The 26,437-nt window shown below is 43.8% G+C and overlaps 1 protein-coding gene across 1 annotated transcript in view; it reads right to left on the bottom strand.

Moving 5' to 3' along the window:
* LOC115120861 (electrogenic aspartate/glutamate antiporter SLC25A13, mitochondrial-like) overlaps positions 1–26,437 on the bottom strand; it is a 132,879-nt gene that overhangs the window by 67,770 nt on the left and 38,672 nt on the right. Inside the window, exons 7-9 of the mRNA XM_065020302.1 lie at positions 21,272–21,410; positions 14,945–15,038; positions 13,536–13,620 (exon numbers count right to left, since the gene is read on the bottom strand). Coding sequence (XP_064876374.1) covers positions 13,536–13,620; positions 14,945–15,038; positions 21,272–21,410 — 318 coding nt within the window. The remainder of the gene's footprint in view (positions 1–13,535; positions 13,621–14,944; positions 15,039–21,271; positions 21,411–26,437) is intronic.

The raw sequence follows: 26,437 nt of genomic DNA, 5'->3' as shown, positions 1-26,437 counted from the left end.
GAGAGTGACACAACAGAGAGAGGGGGAGAAATGGGGAGAGAGAGAAATGGGGAGAGAGAGAGAGAGAGAGAAAAGTTAAATACCACAGTGTGCCATCACAGCAGCAAGATTTGTGAACTGTCACCACAAAAAAAAGACAACCAGTGAACAAACACCATAGTAAATACAACCTATTTATTTTCTATGTTTTACTGTATTTAGACATAATATGACATTTGACATGTCTTTATTCTTTTGGAACTTTTGTGAGTGTAATGTTTACTGTTAATTTTTTATTGTTTATTTCACTTTTGTTTATTATCTATGTTAACATATGTTTCCCATGCCAATACATTCCCTTGAATTGAATTGAAAAGAGAGAGCGAAGAGAGAGAGAGAGAAAAAATAGAGAAAGAGATATCAGACACGCCATAATATCCCATGTTTAAATCAGAAGTCAGACCTTGTAGTTGAGCCCTAAAGGCGTCAGCATGTTTCAGTTCGGCTGGCACCTAGCCGAACTGAACGAGTGTGCTCGCATACTCCCTTAAAACACCTTCAATTGAAACATTTGAAAAAAGCGGCAATAGTATGTACGGTTTGTCCATTTTGAGACACCGTAGCCAGTATGCCCTTCTTCAAAATAGTCAGAATTTAGATAACAAGAAATCTGTTATTAATTTTTACTTTTTTTTTTACAAAGGAGATCTTAGTCGCACCATTTTATATTTATGTAAGAAGTTTGGCGCAGTATTTCTCAATAAAGTAAATTGCATAAAAACAAGTCTCCACTCATTGAATGACAACAAAGACTTTATTGAGGAATCCCCACTGTTGACCAATCACCGAAGAACTTTGGCTTGCCTCCAGTAAAAAGATGGTGTGCCCAAATCCTCACCGAAGTCCAAAACAAACAAAAACTTCACAAAATGTTGTCATAATATATGCACAAACTCTTCTGAACTGTTTCGGCTGGGAAGCATGCGGATGCCTTTAGCCCCATCTTTTCGACTGGGAAGCATGCGGATGCCTTTAGCCCCATCTTTTCGACTGGGAAGCATGCGGATGCCTTCAGCCCCATCTTTTCGACTGGGAAGCATGCGGATGCCTTTAGCCCCATCTTTTCGACTGGGAAGCATGCGGATGCCTTTAGCCCCATCTTTTCGACTGGGAAGCATGCGGATGCCTTTAGCCCCATCTTTTCGACTGGGAAGCATGCGGATGCCTTTAGCCCCATCTTTTCGACTGGGAAGCATGCGGATGCCTTTAGCCCCATCTTGATTCCCACAGAGTAACAAGAGCAGTACACTGTCTCATTTCCCATTATAAAGCTCATTTATATTCAGTCCTACATCAATTCAGATCAGACAGTTTACATGCGTCATCAGAATCACTTAAATGCCTATATTTCATCTATCCTTTAGAAAAGCTTAAAGATTGTAAGTGTTACGTTGAGTTCACTTCAGGGAATCACGATGCTGAATAAAACACTGTTGTCTATTCTGTGTCATGAGTCATGACATGATTAGACAACATCACATGCGGTACTTAGTCATCTCATGTGACGCCACAAGATATTTCATTTCAATTATCTCTATAGGCTATATATTCACATTTATGATGGCATACAGTGATAAAATGAATTGCCCTCTAGCACCGATTCCCATCCATTTGAATGTTAAAACTCTCTTGAATTACAGAGATTCATTTGAGAAACTCCAATCAGGCACAGAAGCATTGGGTAGGAAGTTAGTGGAACAAACCCAGAATCAGAAGCCTTGCTTTGATTGGATTCCATCCCAGCCCCTGCCCATGCCATAGGCACACATCAGAGCAAAAAAACAGCTGAGTGTTACTATTGCTGTTAGACAGTTATAGCCAGCCAGAACACAGAACATTCTATTCCACAGTACCTGTCGCCTAGCCTGGCCTGCTCAGCCCTCATCCCTGGGTAAAGGAGGTGGAGAGGTGGGCCCCTCTATGGAACAGGTCCACCTGTCAGGAACTATCTGAGCCCCTGACCCCCCTCTGTCGGCCCCTAATGCCCCTAGAAGAACCCCCCCCCTTTCTTTCCCTCCTCTCTCCCTGTTTCTCTGAGTCACAGCCAGTGGCGTAGGGGATAGAGAGGGGAAGAGAGGAGGGGTGGAGGTTGGAGGTTCAGAGGGAGAGCTGGCCTGCAGCCCGCGGAGGCCAGACCACAGCCCAAAGCGGCTCATTGTGGTGGGACTGGCGGCTCTAACCGGGGCCCCTGCTCCGGTCCGGCCTGGAGCCTAGTCTGGCTGCAGACAGGGGAGAGGGAGGAAATCACCCCGCAACGCCGCGCTGTCTCACTCTGCAGACCAGGCAGAGCTACTAACAGGAGGAAAACAACAAACATCCATCCAACCTCTTTTTTCTTGACCTTTCGTTTCGTCCTCAGCTGTTTTGTTTCAAACCCCTTCACTCAGTCATTTCTCATTTCCCCCCTCAGTATATTTGAGATACAGTGTATTCAGAAAATATTCACACCCCTTGACTTTTCCCACATTTTGTTGTGTTACAGCCTGCATTTAAAATGGATTAAATATACATTTTGTGCCACTGATATACACACAGTACCTCAAAATGTCAAAGTGGATTAAATATATTTATTTTTACATTTTTAATGAATAAACAATTAAAAGCTGAAATGTCTTGAGTCAATAAGTATTCAACCCTTTGTTATGTCCTAAATAGGTTCAGGAGTATAAATTAGCTATAAAAAGTCACATAACATCAGTTTACATCCACCTTTGCCAAATACATTTAAACTCCGTTTTTCACAATTCCCTGATATTTAATCCTAGTAAAAAATGCCCTGTCTTAGGTCATTTAGGATCACCACTTTATTTTAAGAATGTGAAATGTCAGAATAATAGTAGAGAAATTGATTTATTTCAGCATTTATTCCTTTCATCACATTCCCAGTGGGTCAGAAGTTTACATACAATCAATTAGTATTTGGTAGCATTGCCTTTAAATTGTTTAACTTGGGTCAAATGTTTCAGGTAGCCTTCCACAAGCTTCCCACAATAAGTTGGGTGAATTCTGGCCCATTCCTCCTGACAGAGCTGGTGTAACTCAGTCAGGTTTGTAGGCCTCCTTGCTCGAACACACTTTTTCAGTTCTGCCCAAAAATGTTCTATGGGATTAAGGTCAGGGCATTGTGATGACCACTCCAATACCTTGACTTTGTTGTCCTTAAGCCATTTTGCCACAACGTTGGCAGTATGCTTGGGGTCATTGTCCATTTGGTAAACCCATTTGCAACCAAGCTTTAACTTCCTGACTGATGTCTTGAGATGCTGCTTCAATATATCCACATAATTTTCCTTCCTCGTGAAGCCATCCAATTTGTGAAGTTCACCAGTCCCTCCTGCAGCAAAACACCCCCACAACATGATGCTGCAAACCCCCATGCTTCATGGTTGGGATGGTGTTCTTTGGCTTACAAGCCTCCCCCTTTTTCCTCCAAACATAACGATGGTCATTATGGCCAAACAGTTCTATTTTTGTTTCATCAGACCAGAGGACATTTCTCCAAAAAGTGCGATCTTTGTCCCCATGTGCAGTTGCAAACCGTGGCTTTTTTATGGCGGTTTTGGTGCAGTGGCTTCTTCCTTGCTGAGCGGCCTTTCATTTTATGTAAATATAGAACTCGTTTTACTGTGGATATAGATACCTTTGTACCTGTTTCCTCCAGCATCTTCACAAGGTCCTTTGCTGTTGTTCTGGGATTGATTTGCACTTTTCGCACCAAAGTACGTTCATCTCCAGGAGACAGAAGGCGTCCCCATCCTGTGGTATGACGGCTGCGTGGTCCCATGGTGTTTATAATTGTGTACTATTGTTTGTACAGATGAACGTGGTATCTTCAGGAATTTGGAAATTGCTCCCGAGGATGAACCAGACTTGTGGAGGTCTACAATTGTTTTTCTGAGGTCTTGGCTGATTTCTTTTGATTTTCCTATGATGTCAAGCAAAGAGGCACTGAGTTTGAAGGTAGGCCTTGAAATGCATCCACAGGTACACCTCCAATGGACTCAAATTATGTCAATTAGCCTATCAGAAGCTTCTAAAGCCATGCCATAATTTTCTGGAATTTTCCAAGCTGTTTAAAGGCACAGTCAACTTATGGTATGTAAACTTCTGACCCACTGGAATTGTGATACAGTGAAATATAAGTGAAATAATCTGTCTGTAAACAATTGTTGGAAAAATGACTTGTGTCATGCACAAAGTAGATGTCCTAACCGACTTGCCAAACTATAGTTTGTTTTAACAAGAAATTTGTGGAGTGGTTGAAAAACGAGTTTAAATGACTCCAACCTAAGTGTATGTAAACTTCTGACTTCAACTGTAAGTTGAATGGACTCATGCTGTGTGCAATAATAGTGTTTAACATGATTTTTGAATGACTGCCTAATTACTGTACCCCACACATACAATCATATGTAAGGTTCCTCAGTCAAGGGAGTGAATTTCAAGCACAGATTCAAGCACAAAGACCAAGGAGGTTTTCCAATGCCTCGCAAAGAAGGTCACCTATTGGTAGATGGGTAAATATTTAAAAAAGCAGAAACTGAATGTATCTTTGAGCATGGTGAAGTTATTAATTACGCTTTGGATGGTGTATCAATACACCCAGTCACTACAAAGTTAAAGGCATCCTTCCAAACTCAGTTGCCTCAGAGGAAGAAAACTGCTCAGGGATTTCACCATGACAGTTACACAGTTTAATGGCCTGATAGGAGAAAACTGATGATGGATCAACAACATTGTACATATAGTTACTCCACAACACTAACCTAAATGACAGAGTGAAAAGTTTTGACAGAATAAAAATATTCCAAAACATGCATCCTGTCTGCAATTAGGCACTAAAGTAATTCTGCAAAAAAATTGGAAAATACAATTACTTTTTGTCCTGAATACAAAGCATTATGTTTGGGGCAAATCAAATACAACACATCACTGAGTACTACTCTTCCTATTTTCAAGTATGGTAGTGGCTGCATCATGTTATGGATATACTCGTCATCGGCAAGGACTAGGGAGTTTTTGGGGGGGATAAAAAGAAACAGGAATAGAACTAAGCACAGGCAAAATCCTTGAGGAAAACCTGGTTTTCTGCTTTCCAATTGACTCTGGGAGACAAATTCACCTTCCAGCAGGACAAAAACCTAAAACTCAAGCCCAAATATGCACTGAGTACACCAAACATTAAGAACATCTTCCTAATATTGAGTTGCACGCCCACCCCCCTTTTGCCCTCAGACCAGGGCGTGGACTTTTGTCACGTTCTGACCTTTATTTCCTTTGTTTTGTCTGTATTTAGTATGGTCAGGGCGTGAGTTGGGGTGGGCAGTCTATGTTTGTTTTTCTATGATTTGGGTATTTCTATGTTTCGGCCTAGTATGGTTCTCAATCAGAGGCAGGTGTCATTAGTTGTCTCTGATTGAGAATCATACTTAGGTAGCCTGGGTTTCACTGTGTGTTTGTGGGTGATTGTTCCTGTCTCTGTGTTTGCACAAGATAGGACTGTTTTGGGTTTTCACGTTTCTTGTTATTGTTAGTTTGTTCATGTGAAGTGATTTATTAAAACATGAATCAAAACAACCACGCTGCGCTTTGGTCCGCCTCTCCGTCAATGGAAGAAATCCCTTACAACTTTACAGGTTTTCGAAAGCATTCCACAGGGATGCTGGCCCAGGTTGACTCCAGTGCTTCCCACAGTTGTGTCAAGTTGGCTGGATGTCCTTTGGGTGGTGGACCATTCTTGATACACACGGGAAACTGTTGAGCGTGAATAAACAGCAGTTTTGCAGTTCTTGATACACGCCCGGCACCTACTACCATATCTCGTTCCAAAACACTTAAATTGTTTGTCTTGCCCATTTGTATTTGTATTTATTATGGATCCCCATTAGCTGTTGCCAAGGCAGCAGCTACTCTTCCTGGGGCCCAGCAAAATTAAGTTTAGTGGCATGTCTTGTGGGGTATCAAATCAAATCAAATTTTATTTGTCACATACACATGGTTAGCAGATGTTAATGCGAGTGTAGTGAAATGCTTGTGCTTCTAGTTCCGACAATGCAGTAATAACCAACAACTAATCTAACTAACAATTCCAAAACTACTGTCTTATACACACAAGTGTAGGGGGATAAAGAATATGTACATAAAGATATATGAATGAGTGATGGTACAGAGCGGCATAGGCAAGATACAGTAGATGGTATCGAGTACAGTATATACATTTGAGATGAGTATGTAAACAAAGTGGCATAGTTAAAGTGGCTAGTGATACATGTATTACATAAGGATGCAGTAGATGATATAGAGTACAGTATATACGTATACATATGAGATGAATAATGTAGGGTATGTAAACATATTAGGTAGCATTGTTTAAAGTGGCTAGTGATATATTTTACATTTCCCATCAATTCCCATTATTAAAGTGGCTGGAGTTGAGTCAGTGTGTTGGCAGCAGCCACTCAATGTTAGTGGTGGCTGTTTAACAGTCTGATGGCCTTGAGATAGAAGCTGTTTTTCAGTCTCTCGGTCCCAGCTTTGATGCACCTGTACTGACCTCGCCTTCTGGATGATAGCGGGGTGAACAGGCAGTGGCTCGGGTGGTTGTTGTCCTTGATGATCTTTATGGCCTTCCTGTAATATTGGATGGTGTAGGTGTCCTGGAGGGCAGGTAGTTTGCCCCCGGTGATGCGTTGTGCAGAGCTCACTACCCTCTGGAGAGCCTTACGGTTGTGGGCGGAGCAGTTGCCGTACCAGGCGGTGATACAGCCCGCCAGGATGCTCTCGATTGTGCATCTGTAGAAGTTTGTGAGTGCTTTTGGTGACAAGCCAAATTTCTTCAGCCTCCTGAGGTTGAAGAGGCGCTGCTGCGCCTTCTTCACGATGCTGTCTGTGTGGGTGGACCAATTCAGTTTGTCTGTGATGTGTATGCCGAGGAACTTAAAACTTACTACCCTCTCCACTACTGTTCCATCGATGTGGATAGGGGGGTGTTCCCTCTGCTGTTTCCTGAAGTCCACAATCATCTCCTTAGTTTTGTTGACGTTGAGTGTGAGGTTATTTTCCTGACACCACACTCCGAGGGCCCTCACCTCCTCCCTGTAGGCCGTCTCGTCGTTGTTGGTAATCAAGCCTACCACTGTAGTGTTGTTCGCAAACTTGATGATTGAGTTGGAGGCGTGCGTGGCCACGCAGTCGTGGGTGAACAGGGAGTACAGGAGAGGGCTCAGAACGCACCCTTGTGGGGCCCCAGTGTTGAGGATCAGTGGGTGGAGATGTTGTTGCCTACACTCACCACCTGGGGGCGGCCCGTCAGGAAGTCCAGTACCCAGTTGCACAGGGCGGGGTCGAGACCCAGGGTCTCGAGCTTGATGACGAGCTTGGAGGGTACTATGGTGTTAAATGCCGAGCTGTAGTCGATGAACAGCATTCTCACATAGGTATTCCTCTTGTCCAGATGGGTTAGGGCAGTGTGGATCTAGACTTGGGACTCCAGTACCACTTGCGGTAGCAGAGAGAAGAGTCTATGACTAGGGTGGCTGGAGTCTTTGACAATTTTTAGGGCCTTCTTCTGACACCGCCTGGTATAGAGGTCCTGAAAGGCAGGAAGCTTTTCAGAGGCCGAGCAGTTGCGACTGTCTTGGTGCGCTTGGACCATGTTAGTTTGTTAGTGATGTGGATACCAATGAACTTGAAGCTCTCAACCTGCTCCACAATGGCCCCGTTGATGAGAATGGGGGCGTGCTAGGTCCTCCTTTTCCTGTAGTCCATAATCGCCTCCTTTGTCTTGATCATGTTGATGGAGAGGTTGTTGTCCTTGCACCACACGGTTAGGTCTTTGACCTCTTCCCTATAGGCTGTCTCATTGTTGTCAGTGATCAACAAACTTAATGATGGTGTTGGAGTTGTGCCTGGCAGTGAAGTCCTGAGTGAACAGGGAGTACAGGAGGGGACTGAGCACGCACCCCTGAGGGGCCCCCGTGTTGAGGATCAGCGTAACGGATGTGTTGTTACCTACCCTTACCACCTGGGGGCGGCCCGTCAGTAAGTCCAGGATCTAGTTGCAAAGGGAGGTGTTAAGTCCCAGGGTCCTTAGCTTAGTGATGACCTTTGAGGGCACTATGGTGTTGAACGCTGAGCTGTAGTCAATGAATAGCATTCTCACATAGGTGTTCCTTTTGTCCAGGTGTGAAAGGGCAGTGTGGAGTGCAATAGAGATTGCATCATCTGTGGATCTGTTGGGGTGGTATGCAAATTGGAGTGGGTCTAGGGTTTCTGTGGTAATGGTGTTGATATGAGCCATGTCCAGCCTTTCAAAGCATTTCATGGCTACAGACGTGAGTGCTACGGGTCGGTAGTCATTTAGGCAGGATACCTTAGTGTTCTTGGGGACAGGGACTATGGTGGTCTGCTTGAAATATGTTGGTATTACAGACTCGGTCAGGGAGAGGTTGAAAATGTCAGTGAAGACACTTGCCAGTTGGTCAGTGCATGCTCAGAGTACACATCCTGGTAATCCATCTGGACCTGCAGCCTTGTGAATGTTGACCTGTTTAAAGGTCTTACTCACATTGGCTGCAGAGAGCGTGATCACACAGTCATCCGGAACAGCTGATGCTCTCATGCATGTTTCAGTGTTACTTGCCTCGAAGTGAGCATTGAAGTTATTTAACTCGTCTGGTAGGCTTGTGTCATTAGGCAGCTCTCAGCTGTGCTTCCCTTTGTAGTTTGTAATAGTTTGCAAGCCCTGCCACATCCGACGAGCGTCAGAGCCGGTGTAGTACGATTCAATCTTACTCCTGTATTGATGCTTTGCCTGTTTGATGGTTCATCAGAGGGCATAGCGGGATTTCTTATAAACTTCCCGGGTTAGAGTCCCACTCCTTGAAAGCAGCAGCTCTACCCTTTAGCTCAGTGTGAATGGTGCCTGTAATCCATGGCTTCTGTTTGGGGTATGTACTGTGGGGATGACGTCATTGATGCACTTGTTGATGATACCAGTGACTGATGTGGTGTAATCCTCAATGCCATCGGGAGAATCCCGGAACATATTCCAGTCTGTGCTAGCAAAACAGTCCCGTAGTTTAGCATCTGCTTCATGTGACCACTTTTTTATAGACCGAGTCACTGGGGCTTCCTGCTTTAATTTTTGCTTGTAAGCAGGAATCAGGAGGATATAATTATGGTCAAATTTGCCAAATGGAGGGCGAGGGAGAGCTTTGTACACGTCTCTGTGTGTGGAGTAAAGGTGGTCTAGAGGTTTTTTTCCCTCTGACTGCACATTTAACATGTTGATAGAAATTAGGTAGAGCTGATATAAGTTTCCCTGCATTAAAGTCTCCGGCCACTAGGAGCGCCGCTTCTGGGTGAGCGGTTTCTTGTTTGCTTATTTCCTTATACAGCTGACTGAGTGCGGTCTTAGTGCCAGCACCCGTCTGTGGTGGTAAATAAACAGCCACGAAAAGTATAGCTGAAAACTCTCTAGGCAAATAGAGTGGTCTGCACTTTATCACAATATACTCTACATCAGGCGAGCAAAATCTAGAGAATTCTTTAGATTTTGTGCACCAGCTGTTGTTTACAAATATGCATTTTGTGCCTCCCCCGTCTTACCGTCTTACCAGAGTGTGCTGTTCTATCTTGCCGGTGCAGCATATATCCCGCTAGCTGAATATCCATGTCATCATTCAGCCACAATTCCGTGAAACATAAGATATTACAGTTTTTGATGTCCCGTTGGTAGGATATTCGTGATCGTACCTTGTCAAATTTATTGTCCAATGATTGCACGTTGGCGAGTAATATTGACCAATATTGTCCAAGGATTGCACGTTGGTGAGTAATATTGAAGGTAATGGCAGCTTTCCCACTCGCCTTCTGCGGATCCTTACAAGGCACCCCCGCTCTGTGTCCTCTGTACCTATGTCTCTTCCTCTTGCAAATAACTAGGATGTTGGCCTTGTCGGGTGTTCAGAGAATGTCCTGTGCGTCCTGCATGTTAAAGAAAAAATCTTTGTCTAATCCGAGGTGAGTGATCGCTGTCCTGATATCCAGAAGCTCTTTGTCTAATCCGAGGTGAGTGATCGCTGTCCTGATATCCAGAAGCTCTTTGTCTAATCCGAGGTGAGTGATCGCTGTCCTGATATCCAGAAGCTCTTTGTCTAATCCGAGGTAGTGATCGCTGTCCTGATATCCAGAAGCTCTTTGTCTAATCCGAGATAGTGATCACTGTCCTGATATCCAGAAGCTCTTTGTCTAATCCGAGGTAGTGATCACTCTCCTGATATCTAGAAGCTCTTTGTCTAATCCAAGGTAGTGATCGCTGTCCTGATATCCAGAAGCTCTTTGTCTAATCCGAGGTAGTGATCACTCTCCTGATATCTAGAAGCTCTTTGTCTAATCCAAGGTAGTGATCACTGTCCTGATATCCAGAAGCTCTTTGTCTAATCCGAGGTGAGTGATCGCTGTCCTGATATCCAGAAGCTCTTTGTCTAATCAGAGGTGAGTGATCACTGTCCTGATATCCAGAAGCTCTTTGTCTAATCCGAGGTGAGTGATCGCTGTCCTGATATCCAGAAGCTCTTTTTTGCCGTAAAATACGGTTGCAGAAACATTATGTACAAAATAAATTACAAATAACGCGAAAAAAAACACATAACAGCACAATTGGTTGGGCGCCCGTAAAACTGCAGCCATTTCTCCTGGCGCCATTTTATTAAAGAACACCCTCTGTATTCTGTTAAGACAGGTAACTCTTTATCCACATTATAGTAGGGGGTGTAAATCCATTACATAAACGTTTTTTCAGCAACAGACTGATCGATAATGTCAAAAGCCGCACTGAAGTCTAACAAAACTTATGAATGGCACAAATACATAATCCATGTCTCAAGGCTTAAAAATCCTTCTTTAACTTGTCTTCTCCCCTTGCTCTACACTGATTGAAGAGGATTTAACAAGTGACATCAATGAAGTCTAACAAAACCCTATGAATGGCACAAATACACAATCCATGTCTCAAGGCTTTAAAATCCTTCTTTAACTTGTCTTCTCCCCTTGCTCTACACTGATTGAAGTGCATTTAATAAGTGACATCAATGAAGTCTAACAAAACCCTATGAATGCCACAAATACACAATCCATGTCTCAAGGCTTTAAAATCCTTCTTTTGTCTCTTCACCTTCATCTACACTGATTGAAGTGGATTTAACAAGTGACATCAATAAGGGATCATAGCTTTCACCTGGATTCACCTGGTCAGTCTATGTAATGGAAAGAGCAGGTGCTCTTAATGTTTTGTATACTCAGTGTACACTGGAGTTGCTTACCAAGACGACATTGAATGTTTCTGTGTGGCCTAGTTACAGTTTTAAATTAAATTGTCTTGAAAAAATGGCGGTCCAGCAACGAGCTTGAAGACTTTAAAAAAACAAATATGTCCAAATATTGTACAATCAAGGTGTGCAAAGCTTCCAGGGACAGATTCCAATTGAGGAAATTCTGCCTTTCCTACGCACTTCTTAGTAGTTGGTATTCAGACTTACCTTATGCAGGTGCATAACGGGCTTTGCAGGCGAGGTTACCTTGCGCGCACTGAATAAATGTAATTCAACCAATGAAAACCCTCCCACTTACTGGCCAACAGATTGTCTCATGGAGTTTTCATTACCTTTATCTTAAGCCATCCCTTTAAATAAGGTGTAACTTTAATTATCATTTTGTCAACAGAGTCAATAGAACACATTGAGAGAAAGGGTTCAGAAAATAGGGATCAATGAAAGTATGCCATCTATGCATCTTCATCTCAGTTTCAGCACCAACTGGTAGATTTAAAAAATCTTTTAGATTATATAGGCACATTTTAGGGCTAGGAAAGTACGTATGAATTATTTAAAAAACTGTTTTGGAGAGCCTTTAAGTACAAAATATATTGATTAATAAAAAATACAGTGGTTTGATTCATTCTGAAAGTTGTCATATTCATGTTCAAACCATGAAATATTGGAAGGTGAAAAAAGATGTACAATAGGGGTTGAACAGTAGTTCTATAAATCTACCCTAATCATGGAACTGTATGACAACGTTCCAGTCCTGAACCATGTGCCAGGCTCCAGGTTTAACCTGCTACGTGTGGTCTGAGTTCCATAATGATTCAAGTAGGCTACATTATCCCAAATTAGCAGACGTAACAGAGGTTTGTGTATTTATTATTTACCCAAACGGATTATATAATTTATAAAAATTGACCTAGCTCTTATCAATAGCTTTTATTCATGTATACATGATAGGTCATGGAGAATGCTGTTATTTCTATGTGAAAAAATTAAGTAGATGCTTTTTCCACTTGGAACCGGTAGTTTCGCCCGACCATATTCATGGTTTCCTCACGCATAAAGGTGGTGGAATTAAGTCAAGGTCAGAATATGGCTGATCTGTAGACACACCTCCGCCAAACCTTCATTTCTGAGATCTCCACCCTAAACAAATAGTGGGTGAATAGCATTCTATTCTCATGCTTAAGTTCCACGTCAGAATACGCATATAGGGAAAACTGCATAAAAAAGCAATCGGGGCCTTAGAGACTTACCCAAAAGACTCATAGCTGTAATCGGGGTTGAATCACGGGGTTGAATACTTATCTAATCAAGATATATTAAGTGTTTTATTTTTGAATTTTTCTTACACTTTGACATTACAAAGCATTTTGTGTACATAAAAAGAAAATACAAAAACAAAGTCCATTTTTATCCCAATTTGTAACACAACAAAATGTGGAAAAAGTCAAGAGATGTGAATACTTTTTGAAGGCACTGTAACCTATTTAAACGGCTGGAGTTAGTCTTAAATTAACAAGGTTTAAAAGATACAGTATACTGTCATAGAGAGGTTTCTGATATCTAATTGTATTTCTTTCTCTGGAGAGATCCAATCAAAGACACACTTTTAGAAGTTGTGTTCTCCTTGGCATTTAGTTCAATGGCTGTCATTTGAGAATATGACACAAACAGAGCAAGTGTGCTGGGAAAATCGGACTGGTATGTGGGGATTTAGAAAGATTTAATTTTTTCTTCAGTTTCTTATGTTTCATGTTGGATAAGTCTGTCCTAGTGTATTGCTCATATATATTCAGTAACGGAAGTAATCATAGAAAGACCCAACATCACCAGTGAACTTTTGCTCTGACCATTACCAGGACATGTTTCCAGACTACAGTTAGAGAATAACTATGGCCGGGATTCAATCCAAAGTGCTCAATAGTGCAGGCCACTAAACAGCCGACAATGCACCTTTTAAAGGCATTTGCACAGATCGCATTCATGGCAAAGGCTGCGCAAGCCGGCTCAACTGTAAATTACCTTTAAAAGTATGTTATAGTCCACTGCGCTAGAGAGCTTTGAATTGAATCGCAGTCTATATCTCTGAAGCTGAAAAAGATGCTAAAACCATCAGCAAGTCTTCTTTTCTCTCATTTTTTCCTTCTTTCTCTCTTTCTCTTTTACCTGTCTCTGGACCTCCACCAGGTTGTATGGGAGGGCCCCTTCCTCTAGTGGAGCAATCCTGTCAATGTCCACCAGACCAACACGGCTGGAAGAGAGGAGGAGAGAGGGAAAAGTTTCAAATGGTTCTACCATTTAAATGCTTCTGACTTTTTCCTTCTGACCCCTGGTAAGATTTTCAACGATTCTTGATATTCAACAATATCAATGACCAGCTACATCCCTCTCCCTCATTCTCCCTTTCCCTCGCTGCATCCAAACAAAACAAAACATTTGTCTGTGATTCCGGGGACCTCTCCAACTCTGTGCATGCGCCCCAGCGTCCACATAACATCTCTGTGACGTTCCCAGATTTGGGAGCAGCTCAATCCCCTCCGATTATTGGGAACAATTATCTCCTGCATCTCCAATCAGAGGCTGGGGAGACTATTAAAGTATCCCATTGCCCAGAAATAATAATCAGGTGCTCAGAGAGGGCACAAATTACTGGCACTCTACGCTGCCGGTCGACCCTATGGAGCAAGAGAAATGGGAACGTGAGCCGTGTACAGTTAGAAGAACCGCTGGCGTTCCCCTTCCCCTGTGGACTCCCCTTCCCCTGTGGACTCCTCTTCCCCTGTGGACTCCCCTTCCCCTGTGGACTCCCCTTCCCCTGTGGACTCCCCTTCCCCTGTGGACTCCTCTTCCCCTGTGGACTCCCCTTCCCCTGTGGACTCCTCTTCCCCTGTGGACTCCCCTTCCCCTGTGGACTCCTCTTCCCCTGTGGACTCCTCTTCCCCTGTGGACTCCCCTTCCCCTGCGGACTCCTCTTCCCCTGTGGACTCCCCTTCCCCTGTGGACTCCCCTTCCCCTGTGGACTCCCCTTCCCCTGTGTGTGTGTGTGTATATGCTCTTGTGTATGTGTCTCCTCTTCCTCAGACAAATGCTGAGTTTTGAAGGCTTATTTGAGTGAAATGGGATTCAGAAGATTCATGCCTGGCTCATTTGATCAGGCTGCAGTGAAAGCAGACATTTTGGAAGAAGAACGACCGGGTATGACGAGCTCCAGTGATCCAATGACAACCACATGGATTAATGGGACAGGCTATTGAGACCCAATAAACTGAAAACTAGTATTAACTACAACAGTACATGCTAATGTGGAAATACAATGAGAGGAATGGATTACACTATGCAGTATCAATGACTGTGGGAAAATGTTTCCCTTAATATGAAGTTTCATTCAATATTGCTGGAATTCAATGATTTAAAACTGAGGTTGAGAGGGCTTATCATGTATGATCTGTTTTGCATAATTATGTATCTTGATCACAACTGTAATTAAGCTATTAAACTGAATAGGGCTATCTATTTGAAGCCTAGCCTTGTCATCTGTGTGTGTGTGTGTGTGTGTGGGGGTGTGTGTGACTCACCCCCGGGATTCAGAGAGGTCGGCCAGTTGGAACAGGATGTCCACCTCCATTGGAGTCACCTGACCAAACCTCTGGGCCGCAATGATGAACTCCTCTGTTACAGGAGAGAAGGGGAGGAGAGGAGAAGGGGACGAAGAGGAGAGCAGAGGAGAAGAGAGGAGAGGAAAGGAGAGGAAAGAAGAGCAGACAAAGAGAAGAGAAGAGGAAAGGAAATGAGAGGAGAAAAGAGGAGTGTGACGGATACTCCCACTTTATTTATCTTTGATTTACAGTGCCTTGCGAAAGTATTCGGCCCCGTTGAACTTTGCGACCTTTTGCCACATTTCAGGCTTCAAACATAAAGATATAATACTGTATTTTTTTGTGAAGAATCAACAACAAGTGGGACACAATCATGAAGTGGAACGACATTTATTGGATATTTCAAACTTTTTTAACAAATCAAAAACTGAAAAATTGGGCGTGCAAAATTATTCAGCCCCTTTACTTTCAGTGCAGCAAACTCTCTCCAGAAGTTCAGTGAGGATCTCTGAATGATCCAATGTTGACCTAAATGACTAATGATGATAAATACAATCCACCTGTGTGTAATCAAGTCTCCGTATAAATGCACCTGCACTGTGATAGTCTCAGAGGTCCGTTAAAAGCGCAGAGAGCATCATGAAGAACAAGGAACACACCAGGCAGGTCCGAGATACTGTTGTGAAGAAGTTTAAAGCCGAATTTGGATACAAAAAGATTTCCCAAGCTTTAAACATCCCAAGGAGCACTGTGCAAGCGATAATATTGAACTGGAAGGAGTATCAGACCACTGCAAATCTACCAAGACCTGGCCGTCCCTCTAAACTTTCAGCTCATACAAGGAGAAGACTGATCAGAGATGCAGCCAAGAGGCCCATGATCACTCTGGATGAACTGCAGAGATCTACAGCTGAGGTGGGAGACTCTGTCCATAGGACAACAATCAGTCGTATATTGCACAAATCTGGCCTTTATGGAAGAGTGGCAAGAAGAAAGCCATTTCTTAAAGATATCCATAAAAAGTGTTGTTTAAAGTTTGCCACAAGCCACCTGGGAGACACACCAAACATGTGGAAGAAGGTGCTCTGGTCAGATGAAACCAAAATTGAACTTTTGGGCAACAATGCAAAACGTTATGTTTGGCGTAAAAGCAACACAGCTCATCACCCTGAACACACCATCCCCACTGTCAAACATGGTGGTGGCAGCATCATGGTTTGGGCCTGCTTTTCTTCAGCAGGGACAGGGAAGATGGTTAAAATTGATGGGAAGATGGATGGAGCCAAATACAGGACCATTCTGGAAGAAACCCTGATGGAGTCTGCAAAAGACCTGAGACTGGGACGGAGATTTGTCTTCCAACAAGACAATGATCCAAAACATAAAGCAAAATCTACAATGGAATGGTTCAAAAATAAACATATCCAGGTGTTAGAATGGCCAAGTCAAAGTCCAGACCTGAATCCAATCGAGAATCTGTGGAAAGAACTGAAAACTGCTGTTCACAAATGCTCTCCAGCCAACCTCACTGAGCTCGAGCTGTTTTGCAAGGAGGAATGGGAAAGAATGTCAGTCTCTCGATGTGCAAAACTGATAGAGACATACCCCAAGCGACTTACAGCTGTAATCGCAGCAAAAGGTGGCGCTACAAAGTATTAACTTAAGGGGGCTGAATAATTTTGCACGCCCAATTTTTCAGTTTTTGATTTGTTAAAAAAGTTTGAAATATCCAATAAATGTCGTTCCACTTCATGATTGTGTCCCACTTGTTGTTGATTCTTCACAAAAAAATACAGTTTTATATCTTTATGTTTGAAGCCTGAAATGTGGCAAAAGGTCGCAAAGTTCAAGGGGGCCGAATACTTTCGCAAGGGACTGTATACAGGTGATCCCAGTTGAGAATAAAATCTCTCTTTCCCACAAGTCCAACATCCTATACACAAATACAGTGTTTGAGATAATCCCCTTAAATTAGTTCCCACATGTATTTCCTGTTTACAAAACCTTATTGAATTGACTTAATCTGTTCTTTAGACAGACAGACAGTGTACAGTAGGGGAAGTGTTAGGTACATAATGAACAGGTTGATAACTGGGTTGGGTTACATCCCAAATGGCATTCTATTTCCCTATTTAGTGCACTACTTTTGACCAGGGCCCAGGCTCTGGGTGGCATTTGGGACTCAGCCATGGCTAACTTACAGTGTGATTTCTATAGCTCTGGTATCCGGTATTGAGTGACCAGCTTATTCAAAGAGCCAGGACACTGTGTGTCCCTGAACAAAGTGAGGTCAAAATCAAAAGTAACAGTCAGTATCTGGCGTGACCACCAGCTGCATTAGGTACTGCAGTCCATCTCCTCCTCATGGACTGCACCAGATTTGCCAGTTCTTGCTGTGAGATGTTACCCCACTCTTCCACCAAGGCACCTGCAAGTTCTCAGACATTTCTGGGGAGAAAGGCCCTAGCCCTCACCCTCCGATCCAACAGGTCCCAGACGTGCTCAATAGGATTGAGATCTGGGCTCTTCGCTGGCCATGGCCAAACACTGACATTCCTGTCTTGCAGGAAATAACGCACAGAACGAGTAGTTTGGCTGGTGGGTCATGTCAGGATGAGCCTGCAGGAAGTGTACCACATGAGGGAGGAGGATGTCTTCCCTGTTACGCACAGCGTTGAGATTGACTGCAATGACAACAAGCTCAGTCCGATGATGCTGTGACACACAGCCCCAGACCATGACGGACTCTCCACCTCAAAATCGATCACGCTCCAGAGTACAGGCCTTGGTGTAAAGCTCATTCCTTTAACGATAAACGCAAATCTGACCATCACCCCTGAAAACCGCGACTCGTCAGTGAAGAGCACTTTTTGCCAGTCCTGTCTGGTCCAGCGACGGTGGATTTGTGCCCATAGGCGACGTTGTTGCCTGTGATGTCTGGTGAGGTCCTGCCTTACAACAGGCCTACAAACACTCAGTCCAGCCTCTCTCAGCCTATTGCGGACAGTCTGAGCACTGATGGAGGGATGGTGTGCTCCTGGTGTAACTCGGGCAGTTGTTGTTGTCATCCTGTACCTGTCCTGCAGGTGTGATGTTCGGATGTACCGATCCTGTGCAGGTGTTTTTACACATGGTCTGCCACTGCGTGGACGATCAGCTGTCCATCCTGTCTCCCTGTAGGCGTCTCACAGTACAGACATTGCAGTTTATTGCCCTGGCCACATCTGCAGTTCTCATGCCTCCTTGCAGCATGCCTAAGGCACGTTCACGCAGATGAGCAGGGACCCTGGGCATCTTTCTTTTGTTTTTTTTCAGAGTCAGTAGAAAGGCCTCTTTTAGTGTCCTAGGTTTTCATAACTGTGACCTTAATTGCCTACCGTCTGTAAGCTGTTAGTGTCTTTATGACCGTTCCACAGGTGCATGTTCATTAATTGTTTATGGTTAATTGAACAAGCATGGGAAACAGTGTTAAACCCATTACAATGAAGATGTGTGAAGTTATTTGGATTTTTACAAATTATCTTTGAATGACAGGGTCCTGAAAAAGGGACATTTCTTTTTAGGCTGAGTTTATATATTCAGTAGAGCATAGATCAGATAGCTTAGTTTACTCCCAGACATCAACTCACTCTCAGTTTATATACAAAGATCATCTGACAGTCTATACACAAAGATCATCTGACTGTCTATACAGAAAGATCATCTGACAGTCTATACAGAAACATCATCTGACAGTCTATACAGAAAGACCATCTGACTGTCTATACAGAAAGATCATCTGGCAGTCTATACAGAAACATCATCTGTCAGTCTACAGAAAGACCATCTGACTGTCTATACAGAAAGTTCATCTGACAGTCTATACAGAAAGATCATCTGACAATCTATACAGAAAGATCTACACTACAGTTCATACGTTTGGGGTCACTTAGAAATGTCCTTGTTTTTGAAAGAAAAGCACATTTTTTGTCCATAAAAATAACATCAAATTGATCAGAAATACAGTGTAGACATTGTTAATGTTGTAAATGACTGTTGTAGCTGGAAATGGCTGATTTTTAATGGAATATCTACATAGGCATAAAGAGGCCCATTATCAGCAACCATCACTCCTGTGTTCCAATGGCACGTTGTGTTAGCTAATCCAAGATAATAATTTTAAAAGGCTAATTAATCATTAGAGAACTATTTAGCAATTATGTTAGCACAGATGAAAACTGTTGTTCTGATTAAAGAAGCAATAAAAATGGCCTTCTTCAGACTAGTTGAGTATCTGGAGCATCAGCATTTGTGGGTTCGATTACAGGCTCAAAATGGCCAGAAACAAAGGACTTTCTTCTGAAACTCGCCAGTTGTTGTTCTGAGAAATGAAGTCTACTCCATGCGAGAAATTGCCAAGAAACTGAAGCTCTTATACAACACTGTGTACTACTCCCTTCCCAGAACAGCGCAAACTGACTCTAACCAGAATAGAAAAAGGAGTGGGAGGCCCCGGTGCACAACTGAGCAAGAGGACAAGTACATTAGAGTGTCTAGTTTGAGAAACAGATGCCTCACAAGTCCTCAACTGTCAGCTTCATTAAATACTACCCGCAAAACACCAGTCTTAACATCAACAGTGAAGAGGCAACTCCGGGATGCTGGCCTTCTAGGCAGAGTTCCTCTGTCCAGTGTCTGTTTTCTATTCCCCATCTTAATCTTTTATTTTTATTGGCCAGTCTGAGATATGGCTTTTTCTTTGCAACTCTGCCTAGAAGGCCACCATCCCGGAGTCGCCTCTTCACTGTTGATGTTGAGACTGGTGTTTTGTGGGACTCAGCAGTTCCACATCACTATAACATCCCTTACAGTTGTCCGGGGCAGTTCTAGCAGGACAGAAATTTGACAAACTGAGTTGTTGGAAAGGTGGCATCCTATGACAGTGTCACGCCATTCTACTGTCAATGTTTGTCTATGGAGATGGCATGGCTGTGTGCTTGATCTTATACACCTGTCAGCAACAGGTGTTGCTGAATCCACTAATTTGAAGGGGTGTTCACATACTCTTGCATATATTGTGTATATTCCATGCAGCAGACCACAGAACGAGTTGCATTCATTTCATTGAAGTGAATGTTGTAATCAGCCCTGCCCTAAGAAATGAGGGCGTGGAGGCGGTATCCACAGCGATGACGTTCCAAACCAAAACAGTGGCCCCGCCTCACATACGGAATCAATCAGGCCGGTTGGTGGGGGTCACAGAGGGGGGAGATGGAGACGTGGAGCTCTGCACGCACAGACCAGGTCCCAGTAGAGCCTAATGACTGTGGCTGGGGGGGCACCACAGCCCAGCCATGGCCACGCCACGGTGGGAACAGCCAAGGGAACTCAGGCCCACACCCCCGATAAGGCCCCGATAGCATCACACTCACATACCCAGAACCCAGAACCCCAGAGCCATGCGGTGGACTGACCTACTCAGCATCAAGAGAGAAAGAGAGAGAGAACCAAGCCTACAGTGCTCAGCAAATACCAGACAGGGAGAGACATTGGTACAGTTCAACAACTGGCATCTGAGGTAGAGAGGGAGTGAGAGAAATTATGTGGAGGGGAGCTGTTGAGCTAATTGATAACTCTTGATTAAGCACATGTTAACTGTCATTCTTATTTTTTTAAATGTATCTTTATTTAACTCGGCAAGTTAGTTAAGAACAAATTCTTATTTTCAATGACGGCCTAGGAACAGTGGGTTAACTGCCTTGGACAGGGGCAGAATGACAGATTTTTTACCTTGAACCTTTTGGTTACTAGCCCAACGCTCTAACTACTAGGCTACCTGCCGCCTCGTCATATCACGTCAAATCATGACATATAGTGTATGTTTTTCCTTTCCTCTATGCTATTTGTGATTTGTGAAACAACTGTTAGTTTGGTCCTGGCCGTTTACACTCTAATGGTTTAGGGTAGAATTTGGGCAGGGTTAGCTGATCCTAGATCTGTAACTCAGGGGAAACTCCTAGCCAAACCAGAGCCAGGGAGGATGTGTCACAGACAGGCCCAGTGAGAGACCCGCCACTGCTGCTGAGAATTCTGGGTAAACTTCCCATGTGTCTGTTGGGACGCATCCAGCAGGGCCAATCAAATGTAGACAAGGAGGAGGAGGTGGGGGGTGGGGAGTGGAAAAAAGAAAACAAACAAAACTACCACACACACACACATTCTCTGTGTGCGTGTGTGTCTGTGTACGCATGTATGCTGTGTGTGCGTGCATGAACGTGTGTGTGTGTGCGTGTGTGCATGTATGTCAGCGTATGTATGTCTACCAACCTTTAGTGACTTCCAGGACTCTACTGCTCCCAGCCAGTGTGGTGTAGATCTTCCTAATGACATCCATGTTGTTCAGGAGAGAGTTGAAGCCATTAAAGTAGGAAAAACTGACCTGGTGAGATGTATTGCCCCCGGCCACCTGGGAGAGAGAGAGGAGGTAGAGAGAAGGGGGGAAGGAGGCAGAGGGAGAGAGAGGGAGAGAAAAAGAGAGGGAGAGAAAGAGGGAGAAAAAGAGAGAGAGAAAGGGGGTCAGTGAGAGAGCGAGAAAGTGGAGGGAGAGAGAGAGAAACAGGGAGAGAAAACACAACCCATGTTTATGTTTAACTATTTGCGCATCATTACAACACTGAATATATACATAATATGACATTTAAAATGTCTTTTGGAACTTCTGTGAGTGTAATGTTTACTGTTATTTTTGTATTGTTTATTTCACTTTTGTTTATTATCTACTGCACTTGCTTTGGCAATGTTAACATGTGTCCCATGCCAATAAAGCCCTTGAATTGAATTGAGAGAGCGTGAGAGAGACGGAGAGACAGAGAGAGAGAGAGGGAGAGACAGAGAGAGAGGGAGAGAGAGAGAAAGAGAGAGAGTGAACAAAACAGAGTGAACACAAGCTATATACAGTACACAGAATGACATGCAAATATATGATATTCTTACACACAACCACACACACTGACATTCACTTTCACACACAACATGACACAACAGCAGAATTCTAATTAGTAGTGTGAAGGAATAACACAATGGACCAGCTAATAGACCAGTTGGTTACCATCACACACTACAGGGAGACTGTAAATATAATAACTCTATGTAAAGGATTTTGTTTACGGTGTTGGGAAAGGAGATCGTCGTCAACACACACAGAGAGAGTCAGGCACGCATGCACACACACACAAACACACACACCATACACACACAAACTGTCTTTCCAGAGAGGAGAGGAGAGCTATAGTCATCAGGCGCTGTTTAATGAAGTGCTTCTCTAATGAGGATGGAAGGCTGGAGTAAAGCAGAGAAAATAGAACGAGGTAACGCTTAAAACAGAGACTCAAAACGTTCCAGTAGGCTAGTACCCACTGCACACATTCCTTCCAGCCCACAACACAACTCTTTCATCATTACACACAGCGTCTTGATTTAAGTCTGTTTAAAAGCACTTAAAAGCACTTGATGGCGTCAATGTGTTGGTGTCCCGTTAGATACGAGTATTTACATTTTCTCCGATGGAATGATTCATTAAAGTAACGTTGATTAAATATTGCAGATATTCAACTTGTACTATTTTGAATAGCGGGAGTGTGGAGAAAATCATGGAAAACCATCCTTTTCACTAGATGGCGCTGTTTGCTTTACAGACACAGCAGTGAGCCCACCACAGCTTGCAGTGAGGGAGAGAAGCCATCTGCAGAAGAAGGGAGAAGGTTGCTTGGGTTGAAGCTTCTCCTCTCCTCCACTCCTCTCCTGACAGAACGGCACATTTATCCACGTCCAAAATCCCACCAGTCTCACACTGTTCACTGAAACATCATATTACTGTGCCCTAGCCATGACATCCACACCCTAGCCATGACATCCACACCCTAGCCATGACATCCACACCCTAGCCATGACATCCACACCCTAGCCATGACATCCACACCCTAGCCATGACATCCACACCCTAGCCATGACATCTACACCCTAGCCATGACATCCACACCCTAGCCATGACATCCACACCCTAGCCATGACATATACACCCTAACCATGACATCCACACCCTAGCCATGACATCTAAACCCTAGCCATGACATCCACACCCTAGCCATGACATCTAAACCCTAGCCATGACATATACACCCTAGCCATGACATATACACCCTAGCCATGACATCTACACCCTAGCCATGACATCCACACCCTAACCATGACATATACACCCTAACCATGACATATACACCCTAGCCATGACATCTACACCCTAGCCATGACATATACACCCTAACCATGACATATACACCCTAGCCATGTCATCCACACCCTAGCCATGACATCCACACCCTAGCCATGACATCCACACCCTAGCCATGACATCCACACCCTAGCCATGACATATACACCCTAACCATGACATCCACACCCTAGCCATGACATCTACACCCTAGCCATGACATCCACACCCTAGCCATGACATCCACACCCTAGCCATGACATATACACCCTAACCATGACATATACACCCTAGCCATGAGATCTACACCCTAGCCATGACATCTACACCCTAGCCATGACATCTACACCCTAGCCATGACATCTACACCCTAGCCATGACATCTACACCCTAGCAATGACATTTACACCCTAGCCATGACATCTACACCCTAGCCATGACATTTACACCCTAGCCATGACATCTACACCCTAGCCATGACATTTACACCATAGCCATGACATCTACACCCTAGCCATGTAGCGGGGCACAAAGGGAGAGAAGAGAAAATATTTGGGCAAACGGAGCGTTCTATTTATCATTTATCATTTTTAGGTACAGTTGAAGTTGGACGTTTACATACACTTAGGTTGGAGTTATTAAAACTCGTTTTTTCAACCACTCCACAAATCTTTTGTTAACAAACTATAGTTTGGCAAGTCGGTTAGGACATCTACTTTGTCCATGACACAAGTCATTTTTCCAACAACTATTACAGATTGTCACATACAGATTATTTAACTTATAATTCACTGTATCACAATTTCAGTGGGTCAGAAGTTTACAAACACTAAGTTGACTATGCCTTTAAACAGCATGGAAAATTCCAGAAAATGATGTCATGGCTTTAGAAGCTTCTGATAAGCTAATTGACATCATTTGAGTCAATTGGAGGTGTACCTGTGGATCTATTTCAAGGCCTATCTTCAAACTCAGTGCCTCTTTACAATAGTACGCAAGTATAAACACCATGGGACCACGCAGCCGGAGACGCGTTCTGTCTCCTAGAGATTAACGTATGAAAAGTGCAAATCAATCCCAGAACAACAGCAAAGGACCTTGTGAAGATGCTGGAGGAAACAGGTACAAAAGTATCTATATCCACAGTCAAACGAGTCCTATATCGACATAACCTGAAAGGCCACTCAGCAAGGAAGAAGCCACTTGCAACTGCACATGGGGACATGGGGACAAAGATAGTACTTTTTGGAGAAATGTCTTCTGGTCTGATGAAACAAAAATAGAACTGTTTGGCCATAATGATCATCATTATGTTTGGAGGAAAAAGGGGAGGCTTGCAAGCCGAAGAACACCACCCAACCGTGAAGCACGGGGGTGGCAGCATCATGTTGTGGGGGTGCTTTGCTGCAGGAGGGTCTGGTGCACTTCACAAAATAAATGGCATCATGAGGAAGGAAAATTATGTGGATATATTGAAGCAACATCTCAAGACATCAGTCAGGAAATTAAAGCTTGGTCGCAAATAGGTCTTCCAAATGGACAATGACCCCAAGCATACTGACAAAGTTGTGGTAAAATGGCTTAAGGACAACAAAGTCAAGGTATTGGAGTGGCCATCACAAAGCCCTGACCTTAATCCTATAGAAAATTTGTTGGCAGAACTGAAAAGGTGTGTGCGAGCAAGGAGGCCTACAAACCTGACTCAGTTACACCAGCTCTGTTAGGAGGAATGGGCCAGAATTCACCCAATTTATTGTGGGAAGCTTGTGGAAGGCTACCCAAAACATTTGACACAAATTAAACAATTTAAAGGCAATGCTACCAAATACTAATTGATTGTATGTAAACTTCTGACCCACTGGGAATGTGATGAAAGGAATAAATGCTGAAATAAATCAATCTCTCTACTATTATTCTGACATTTCACATTCTTAAAATAAAGTGGTGATCCTAAATGACCTAAGACAGGGCATTTTTACTAGGATTAAATGTCAGGAATCAAACAAGCTAAGCGTCAGTATAGAGACAAAGTAGAGCCGCAATTCAACGGCTCAGACACAAGAGGTATGTGGCAGGGTCTACAGTCAATCACTGATTACAAAAAGAAAACCAGCCCCGTCACGGACCAGGATGTCTTGCTCCCAGGCAGACTAAATAACTTTTTTTCCCGGTTTGAGGACAATACAGTGCCACTGACACGGCCCGCAACATAAACATGCGGACTCTCCTTCACTGCAGCCGATGTGAGGAAAACATTTAAACGTGTTAACCCTCGCATGGCTGCAGGCCCAGACGGCATCCCCAGCCGCGTCCTCAGAGCATGCGCAGGCCAGCTGGCTGGCGTGTTTACGGACATATTCAATCAATCCTTATCCCAGGCTGCTGTTAACTGAGGAAATGGAAGACATACAAGACCACTGATAATCTCCCTCGATCTGGGGCTCCACGCAAGATCTCACACCGTGGGGTCAAAATCATCACAAGAACGGTGAGCAAAAATCCCAGAACCACACGGGGGGACCTAGTGAATGACCTGCAGAGAGCTGGGACCAAAGTAACAAAGCCTACCATCAGTAACACACTACGCCGCCAGGGACTCAAATCCTGCAGTGCCAAACGTGTCCCCCTGCTTAAGCCAGTACATGTCCAGGCACGTCTGAAGTTTGCTAGAGAGCATTTGGATGATCCAGAAGAAGATTGGGAGAATGTCATATGGTCAGATGAAACCAAAATATAACTTTTTGGTAAAAACTCAACTCGTCGTGTTTGGAGGACAAAGAATGCTGAGTTGCATCCAAAGAACACCATACCTACTGTGAAGCATGGGGGTGGAAACATCATGCTTTGGGGCTGTTTTTCTGCAAAGGGACCAGGACAACTGATCCGTGTAAAGGAAAGAATGAATGGGACCATGTATCGTGAGATTTTGAGTGATAACCTCTTTCCATCAGCAAGGGCATTGAAGATGAAACGTGGCTGGGTCTTTCAGCATGACAATGATCCCAAACACACCGCCCGGGCAACGAAGGAGTGGGTTCGTAAGAGGCATTTCAAGGTCCTGGAGTGGCCTAGCCAGTCTCCAGATCTCAACCCCATAGAAAATCTTTGGAGGGAGTTGAAAGTCCGTGTTGCCCAGCAACAGCCCCAAAACATCAATGCAGATCTGCATGGAGGAATGGGCCAAAATACCAGCAACAGTGTGTGAAAACCTTGTGAAGACTTAC

This window comes from Oncorhynchus nerka, linkage group LG7, assembly GCF_034236695.1.
Source record: "Oncorhynchus nerka isolate Pitt River linkage group LG7, Oner_Uvic_2.0, whole genome shotgun sequence".
In the NCBI taxonomy this organism is placed as follows: domain Eukaryota; kingdom Metazoa; phylum Chordata; class Actinopteri; order Salmoniformes; family Salmonidae; genus Oncorhynchus; species Oncorhynchus nerka.
Note: the sequence above shows the minus strand (reverse complement) of the source record. Positions and strands in the feature narration are given on the sequence as shown.